The sequence below is a fragment of the Melanostigma gelatinosum genome, assembly GCF_949748355.1.
Source record: "Melanostigma gelatinosum genome assembly, chromosome: 23".
Lineage (NCBI taxonomy): Eukaryota > Metazoa > Chordata > Actinopteri > Perciformes > Zoarcidae > Melanostigma > Melanostigma gelatinosum.
The window spans coordinates 4,801,041-4,810,274 of record NC_136656.1 but is presented as its reverse complement, the minus strand read 5'-3'; the positions used below and the strand labels follow the sequence as shown (position 1 = coordinate 4,810,274).

Genomic DNA, 9,234 nt, shown 5'->3' with positions numbered 1-9,234 from the left:
GTGCATTTAGACTTTTATTGAGGTCAACTTTGACTTAAAACATCTCCCTCTCTGTGTTTATTTTGCTGGACTTCAAACAACAGTAAAATATGAAAGGTGAACTTTAGCTGTCCATAGATTATTTACACTGTTTTAATTATTTTTCAGCAATTCTGAAATGCCGATGTGTAAAAACAAGCCAGGCCGTGTTGCGCTCGCGCATCGCTCATGTAGACGTGAATGAGCCTCGTCCATACTGCAGCAAGAAAGAAGTCATGTAAGTATAGCAACAAACAGACCACATAGTCGTTTTTGCTGATAATTGTTGACTTTCCAATAGCAGTGTGCGTTTATGGAGTTGTTTTTCATTTAAAGCTTTCTCTTTCTCCTTTAGTGTCATTCTGAAAGACGGGAGCTCACGGTGTCTTGACCCCAATGGAAAATTTGCCCAATTAATCCTGCAAGGAAAAGAAGCGTAAGTGCAAAGCTTTTCTTCTTCACATGGTGCACTTTCATCCGCCAATTGTTCAACACAGCGTGAAGTGATGTAATTAGATGAGAGAAAGCTTGCCAAATAAAGTGCAGGGGAAGGTTGAACAACATAAGTGTGACATCACTGTCAGTGTGTATGGAAGACGGAGGAAGTGACATGTCATTTATCCTGCAACTACTTCGAGCAGCTAGAGCAGGGGTCTCTGACTGGCGGACCGCGGTCCGGATCCGGACCCAGGACCTAAAATCGATATTTTCGGAATCATACATATTAGGCAGCGAGTTTTTACTTTTAAGCGGCGCATCTTATACAGCCGTTACGGTACTTGTTCAACGGTGCAGGAGACACCAACCAATGCGTTGTAAATCACATCACGTGATGCAGCAGTTTCCTGACTGAGCGAGGTTTACACACACCGTGACACACGGGGGAGAGACGAGGAAATAGAAACAAGAGCAGGAAAATGGCGCTAATCAGAGAGGTTATCTCACATGACGTTCTCCAAAAAGAGAAACGTGTTCAGAGAGAATATAATTTACAAGCATGAATGAACAGTCTATGTTAATTCTTCCCGCAGGCAGTTAAAACCAGCATCTCTCACATGTTCAGAAACCGTAACTATTGATAAAAGCGGCAAATGAAGCGCACTACGAGACAAAGCACAACTCCTTTGAACAAACGTACCCACTCACATCTAAATGAAGACACAGAAAATAAACATATGAGCCCAAAATGATCAGAATCCTAACGCATGAATTCACTGTCCCAACAATGATGTTACCAGAGAGAATAGAGCTGAAACAAGTGGTTTAATAACCACAGTTAAAGTCCATGCTCACTGAATTGTCTTTTTAGAAGACAAAAATATTATATTGTGACTTTTTCATTGACATCACTTCACACTTCTGAATGAATGAAGTGAATTCAAAGCTGCAGGACAATTCAGTGAAATGAATGTTTCTAAAATAAATTACTTTATTTTAATGCACATTTTTCAAAAGCTTTCTGTTATGTCAGTTATTCTATAATCCAGCTCTTATTTTACTTGAAATGAGAAGAACATTTATTCATGTATTTCTATGTATTATTTATAATCCATCCAGTTCAATTTAAAAACTGAGAATAATAGTTGTTAAAATATAATTGATGTGTACTTTCTTTATTTGGTTTGACAGTTGTTGACTACACAGAGACGTTGTTACTACTAGGCTTCTTCAATATATAAATATATAAATATATATATATATATATATATATATATATATATATATATATATATATATATATATATATATAGCACGAGTTAGATATTATTGTAATGTTTTGGACCTTTGCCCGAGGAGATTTTCTCAATCTGGACCTTTTGGAATTTTAGTTGAAGACCCCTGAGCTAGAGGCTTCTAATAAGCAGTTTTAAGCTTTAAAAAACATTTCCGCACAAGTAGATATAGCATATTTTTAAGGGGTCACAAATAGACATAACCTCTTTTTAAGGGGTCACAAGTAGACATGGCTTCTTTTTAAGGGGTCACAAGCAGACATAGCTTCTTTTTAAGGGGTCACAAGTAGACGTAGCTTCTTTTTAAGGGGTCACAAGTAGACGTAGCTTCTTTTTAAGGGGTCACAAGTAGACGTAGCTTCTTTTTAAGGGGTCACAAGCAGACATAGCTTCTTTTTAAGGGGTCACAAGCAGACATAGCTTCTTTTTAAGGGGTCACAAGTAGACGTAGCTTCTTTTTAAGGGGTCACAAGTAGACGTAGCTTCTTTTTAAGGGGTCACAAGTAGACATAGCTTCTTTTTAAGGGGTCACAAGCAGACATAGCTTCTTTTTAAGGGGTCACAAGTAGACATAGCTTCTTTTTAAGGGGTCACAAGCAGACATAGCTTCTTTTTAAGGGGTCACAAGTAGACGTAGCTTCTTTTTAAGGGGTCACAAGTAGACATAGCTTCTTTTTAAGGGGTCACAAGCCAAAAGAAAGGCTGTAAACCAACCACTGTTTCAGATGAATGACATTTTCCAATCATATGTTAAACGTGATATGTTTTCTCTACAGGCAGAGGGTGCGCCGTGCTGATAAGATGAGGGCCACCAGCCGCAAATCTAGCACAACATCAGCCACAGCGTTGGCCAAAGTAGCGCCAACATCATCATAATAAAACTGTTCATCATCGCTGCAATTAAACTAAAGTATCCAAGTTGTAATTTGGCACACTTTCCCAAAGTAAGGGTATGGATGGTGCAGTTCCTGCAGAGGTGCGATTTTTTTCACATCACTTGTTTCGTGGCTTTGCACACTGGGAGCTAAAAGTGACGGCAAGATGTAAAAGTGTGAAACGTCTAATACTCCAGCAGCCATAATTGAGCGTTGGCACATATAGGAGACAGTTTGTGAAGTCAGGGAAGTGTCCTTAGCCAGAATATTCATCAGGGTGAACAGGGTGCATGTTTGAGGTGCTCTGGTGTTATGTACGTCAAATACTGCCTTAAGATTCAATCCACGGTTAATGAGAAGTGTTTTTTTTTTCGCAAACTGTCAAACTCTCTGTAAAAGCATTGCTTGGGATGTAATTCAAGCTGGCAGATTATGTGAAGGTTAGTAAAAATAATAGTAAATGTGAACTACATTATATTTTTTTATATCACAAATATTTTTGTATTTTTGTGTGTATACATCAGACTGTATGTATTTCCTTAAGGCTGACATCTTAATGTACAACACTGACTTTCATATCTTTCATACAATACTGAACTATTAAGATAATGGACACATTCATGTTTAGAGAAAAACATTTTTCTTTTTTTTTTCTTTTTTAATTGTCTCATCAACCAAAAATTTCGCGGGCCCCCTGCAGTACCTCCGCGGACCCCCTGTTGAAGACCTCTGCTCTAGATGAAGGAATGAAAAACTGAAATAAATATATGCGATTGTAAAAAGACATCTTGGCATTTTATTTAAAATAACATTTGAAAGCAGCCAGTGAAATGGTTTCCAGTTGCAGTGAGACATCACAGTCAATAGTAGATCTAAAGGACAAACGAACCAAGAGTCTACAGCGGTGCAGTCAGTCTGGACCAAAGTGGTGGACCGAATGACCAACAATGTTGTTTTCATGTCTGTCTGTCTGTCTGTCTGTCTGTCTCTGTTTGTGTCTGTCTCTCTGTCTGTCTGTCTCGCTTTCAGACCGATAGTCACTCTTGCTGTCTCTTTTTGTGTCTGTCTGTCTCGGTTTGTGTCTGTCTCTCTGTCTCGCTGTCTGTCTGTCTTGCTATCATGCTTTCTTAGAAGAAGGAGAAGTAAAGTGTCAAATCTATCATCACTGACACCTTCTGTTGCAATTCTTGTTGGAACAGATAAATCATATTTGCCCCCAAGCAGGTTGCTGCTTTGGCCTGCAATCAACATGAATAACAAAGTCACATTATATCAATAGAAACAAACTTTTACGATGTGAAACGATGTGAATCAAGTGAGGCGATACAGCCTGCACTGTTCAGCCGTTATCAGTGAAACCAGTAATTGGCATCATCACCCACTGATATTAAGGGTCAGCTGCATGCTGGTTGATTTCCAGACAACAGCAAAGCCGTTATCAATTATCGTCGTCCCTCGCTGGGCCAAGTTCTTTCCTGAGAAAACCAGAGCTCTGACTCCCCAGTCAGCTGTTGCTTTGATAGGAAAATATGTGATGATACCTTCTGGCCCCCGGCTCTCAGGAAACACGACGTTCTCACAGTCACATACTGTATTACGTCTTTCAAGATATAAATTATTTTCTTTCCTTGGTAGCTCCCCTTTATTCCCACCAGAGCAACATTTCCCATCGATGGTTTCAATAGAGAGGCGGCACTTCTTCCAGATATTTATAACACTTGCTGGTGTCCGTCTCGAGAGCCAGAGGGAAGTGTTATTTATCTGCAGAAGAACTGTAAGTTCATCTCCTGACTGATATGTTATGTGCTTAAGATTGAATTGGGAAATAATCCCCTCTTCAAATGCGAATAGAAGGAATTCAGTGCAAAGTATCAGTCGTTTACAGATGTGTTAATATTTACACAAGAACTAAATGTTTGACAAAATTGTCCCATGCAACAGGCCGAGCATTAACATCTGTTCCAACAAAACAAACCACCAACCTTCAGGCTCAAGAACTAAAACAAACAGCCGTGGATAAAGAGCTTTCTGACGTAAATCAGTGGAAGACACTTTCCCTGTGGACACGTTTTCAACGAGTAATGTTTTAAACCTGTACAATAAAATATGGATATTAAACCGTCAATGTATTGAAAACAAAGTGAAATAACACGGAAGAGAGGTTCTGTGCCTTGGATGACAAGTCGGTCTCAATATTACTTTTCTATCTGTGTTATTAAAATCTCCCCTTTAATTAAGCGATCAGACATTTCAAACTAATTAGCCAACGAGGAATGTAAATTGGGGATACAGAGATAAATCCAACGCTCTTTGGAAAACGTGCCTTCATGGTCGTTCTCCAGCTCCGTCTCCCTCCTTTCAGGCCGTGACCGTCACGTGAACCAAAACCCTTTGAAGAATGAACCGCAGACGTGTTAGTCCAGCAAGTTTATCAGCAATCTGAATAATCGATAAAAAGTGCAACGGCGCTGCTTTACAGTAAAACATACAAGAAGATAAAACAAGGGATTACAGTAGACATCCTAAATATACAACAGTTGATGTACAAAGACCAGCACAGGCTGCCGCTTGCAAATCATTTAGTCAACAAGCAGCTTTCAGAAAAGGGTTCACAAAAATGAAAACTGATGAGACAATGTCATTGTTCACAATGCTGCCGTTCACTAATGAACAAAAACAAAAAAGACCCCTGAGAACGTTAAAAAGTACAAAAGTTCCTCCGTTTTATAAAATTCTGGAATTCAGCGTCAAACAAAATATGACTTTTTTTGTTTCAATGTAAACAATACCAAGAAATGTTGAACAAAAGTTTTCTATTTTTTAAAAACAGGCACTTATCACATTGTAGCAACTCCCCTTAGGTATTTGAGATGGATGGAAAAAGAGTTCTGTACAAAGCATGAATGAAAATGAATCCACATGCTAGGTTTCTGACTGAGAGACAGGAAGTGGCGGGCAATCCTCTGGCGCAACAACATAACCCTTCCCCTGGGGGAAGCCGGCCTGCAGGGCTTCTGTCCAGCTGCCGGTGTTGCAGAAAGTCAGTAAGATGTCAAACACTGTGGACAAAGAGAGAGACTCGATCATTAATGGACACAGAACTGCTTCAGTTGTCTGGAAAACTAAAAATAATTCCTCACCTTGATTGACAGCCAGGATCTTGGAGTGGAAGTTCTTGGCATTGTTTTTCTTCACCATGTACTCGTCTATGGGCAGCCTCGCCGAGTGAACGCTCAGTTCTCTGGCTCTCAAGAAGCTCAACTTCTGCAGAAGAGACACGGGAGAAAATAAACGACATATCCCACATGCACCGATGTCATCTCAGCGAATGGATTTTATTTGACCTGAACTGAAATGAGGGTTGTATACCGATTTAAAAAAAGAAGAGAAAACTAGCGTCTAATCAGTCGAATTTGAATGAGTTGCTGCGATGCGACGTCTGTGTTGTGCAGTTTTAATCCGTCTTCATGTAGAATACCTTCTGGACGCTTTCATCCACGAGGCCACCGAGGACGTACACCTTGTCAGCGTCGACTGTTTCTAACGCTGGAATAAAAAAAGATTTGAAAAAAACTGTGTCAAAGGAAATCAAACAGGAAAAGACACTGAATGTGGACATGATGTGAATATATGTTGCATTATGTAGCTTTGTTTTGAAAACAGTTTTTTTGGTCTGATTTTCCATGTTTTTTTAGCTTTCACCGAAGCTTTCATTCCCTCTCTGTCTTACTGTGTTTATGCACAAAGACATCGGTTACTAAAGTCCTCATAGTTGTATTTATAGTGGTGATCAGTTATGGACACATGAATGTGGTCAGAATGTGACCCCTGCTGGCCAAAAGATGCATTTAAATTGAAATATTTTTTTGTTGAGTTGCGAACCCTCTACAGAAGTTATCTCTTCGGAAAGAAAAACATATTAAGTATGCAAACAACTTTAGAATAGCCACTGTATAGACCTCTCACCCCACTTTAAAATATATATTTATATCAACTTTTGAGAAGTTCATCAAACCTTCTGCAGCATCTGGTGTGAGGTAGATGACAGTTTCTGGAGGAAAAAGGTCCAGACAGCTTTCTTCTGTTATATCCATCTGAAATAAACATGCAAAAGGGAATAAAAAAATAATCTCTTGCTAAATATTCAAACTATTCCCGGTCCAGAGTATGTACAATCTTATGTATTCAGTTTCAGAATAAAAAAGCACTTACAATACATGTCTGCAGGTTAACTTCAAAGCTTTTAATAAAGCAAAACAACAACTATTAGAGGGATTTCCTGCTTTATCCTTCCCTTGAAATATTCACCAGAGAATTCAGAGCGTGAACAACAATAATCACCGCGTAGTTGAGGAAGCCTTCGTTCATTCGAAGGCACTCTCTGTAGAGCCGGCTGTCCTCCCTCAGGTCCGTCAGGAGAAGGTGAAACGGCCGAGTCGCATTCTTGTTCGACCCGTACAGCCTTCTTAACTGGCCAGCCAGGCGACTTACCTCCTGAACCACGCAAACATGCACAGTAGAGGTTTTTAAATGAATGCAGACCTGTGACTGCATCTCTGTGGGGATCAGTACAACTGTTATTTGAAACAGAACCAGCTGTTTAGTGCTCTAAAATTCTTATAAACGGGCTTTATTGAGAGTCAATGATGGTGTTTTGAGGCCCCTACCTTGTCAGACATGCTGTCGGTCATACTCAGGTCGACACAGACTTTGAGCCCTGTGGACTGAGCCTCGGTTAAACGTTCTCTGGCGATCGCTTTCATGACCCGTTTGGTAAACTGAGGATTATCTGCGCTGGCAGCTGTATGACAATAAAAAACACAGGTGTTCTGGTTATAGAGGCGCTGGAGTGTAACTTATTTTCCCCTTTCGATCTCCATGTGAAAGCAAAATGAGTGTTTGACTCTCTTCACTCGTTCTGTACCTGACTCCTGCTCACGGTTGAGCTTCCTCCTCTGCTTCTCTTCTTTCCTCTTGCTCTTCTTCGCTGCCAGCTGCCTCTCCCAGTGTCGCTGCTTCCTCAACACGTTCCTCTGTTAAAAAGCCAATGCAGACATTTACAGTATTTTAAGACAAACTACACTTTTACCTTTTGCAATCACACAGAATCATGCATTGTTTCAGTCAAAGTGATCTAAAAACAGGATTATTTCTAAAATAAGAGATGTGAAGTTGTATACTAATTTAGAAGATCTTAGATCATTAGGGGATATCAGACACTCGGCTGATTTATTGCATTCAGGTTTTTGATGCACCTGCACACATTAGTTGTTTTTCTATTTTGTCTTACTGTTTCCATGTTTTCGCCAGATTTTATGCTGTTGCCCTGAGAGAAGCAATACTCCATTTAGTGTTATTGTTATGGTTGAAATGACTCTGGCAACGTGAAATTCATGTTTGTGTTCTTGAAATACATTTTACAGAATTAATAATTGTGTAATTAACAAAATAATGAATCAATCAAATCATGGATAGTTACTCTGCTACTCTGGAAACCCTTGCAAGCTTGAAGAGATGTATTAAAAAAATGAAGGAATAGTGAACAAACCTACAGAAAACGGTGCAGCTTCTCTCCCTGGCCTGTCTTCCAGCACATCAGTCTCCACGTCTATTCGAAGCAGATCCATCTCCTCTGAGACTCCATTCAGCTGCGTCTCACACGCATCTGATCCACTATGAGCCATCTCAGTCTGGAGCTGCTCTCCTCCGCAACACTGACCTCAGATGCATCACCTAAAAGAAAAGAAAAAATAGTTATTTGTGACTAACGGTAAATTATGTGTTCATATGCGTGTGTTTTCTTTCTGAAATCCACCAAACGACACATTATAGTCAGTATATTGGTGATTCAAATGCCAAAAGAGAGAAAACATGCCTATTGTGTCGCTTCCGGTGTTCCATGTGAGCGACGCATGTGGATGACGTCAGAGTAAACAAATTGGAGGGGGGCGGGGACAAGAAGATGAATTTATGAGTTTGGAGGAATAATAAGGGTCCATTCAGGCAGCCAGACATCGCATGCCAATACTCCGGACAGAAATATGTTCTGTAACACATACATAGGCTAAACACGTTACTATACCACATGCTGCTGTTATTCATTCATTCTTTATTCATAATTTGGATCCTGATTAACTTCCACAAAGTGCTGGGGTCATCCTGGGGTCCACACAAAAACAACGATAAAAACATATTAATATCAAACAGTCTTAATAAAACAAGAAAGGACGAAACAGGCCAAATGTAAGGATTAGAACAGTTACTCTGTGTTGCATAAGAAAGAAAAACTGCGATTTAAAAGTATACTCCAAAGTAAATGCATCAAATATAATTCTTATTATTTTCCAATACTGCATCTTCATGTATTTTTGAAAGTAACACCAAACAATTAACTGTCTGAACAAAAACAGCACAGAAAGAAAATAATACAATTACAATTTTAACTTGACCTTTGTGAACGTTCTCTTCCTGTCTAAACCGCGCATGCGCAATGGGGCTCGATTAAGTGACGGTCATTTTATGTAATTATGTTACGGGTGGTGAGTAAATGCCGTTAATTATTATTTGACATGTACAACTACTCAAACAATTCATTTAAAGCAGTGAAA

General features: G+C 39.5%; 1 protein-coding gene across 1 annotated transcript; it reads right to left on the bottom strand.

Moving 5' to 3' along the window:
- Positions 1-5,140: 5,140 nt before the first annotated feature.
- Positions 5,141-8,333, bottom strand: trmt10b (tRNA methyltransferase 10B). The gene is made up of 8 exons (XM_079295775.1): positions 8,179-8,333; positions 7,551-7,659; positions 7,294-7,427; positions 6,968-7,120; positions 6,642-6,720; positions 6,105-6,172; positions 5,767-5,890; positions 5,141-5,685 (listed from the first exon to the last, which is right to left on the bottom strand). Exons 1-8 carry the CDS (start codon positions 8,308-8,310, stop codon positions 5,549-5,551), a joined length of 936 nt encoding a protein of 311 aa, XP_079151901.1. The 5' UTR covers positions 8,311-8,333; the 3' UTR covers positions 5,141-5,548.
- Between the last annotated feature and the right edge of the window lie 901 nt (positions 8,334-9,234).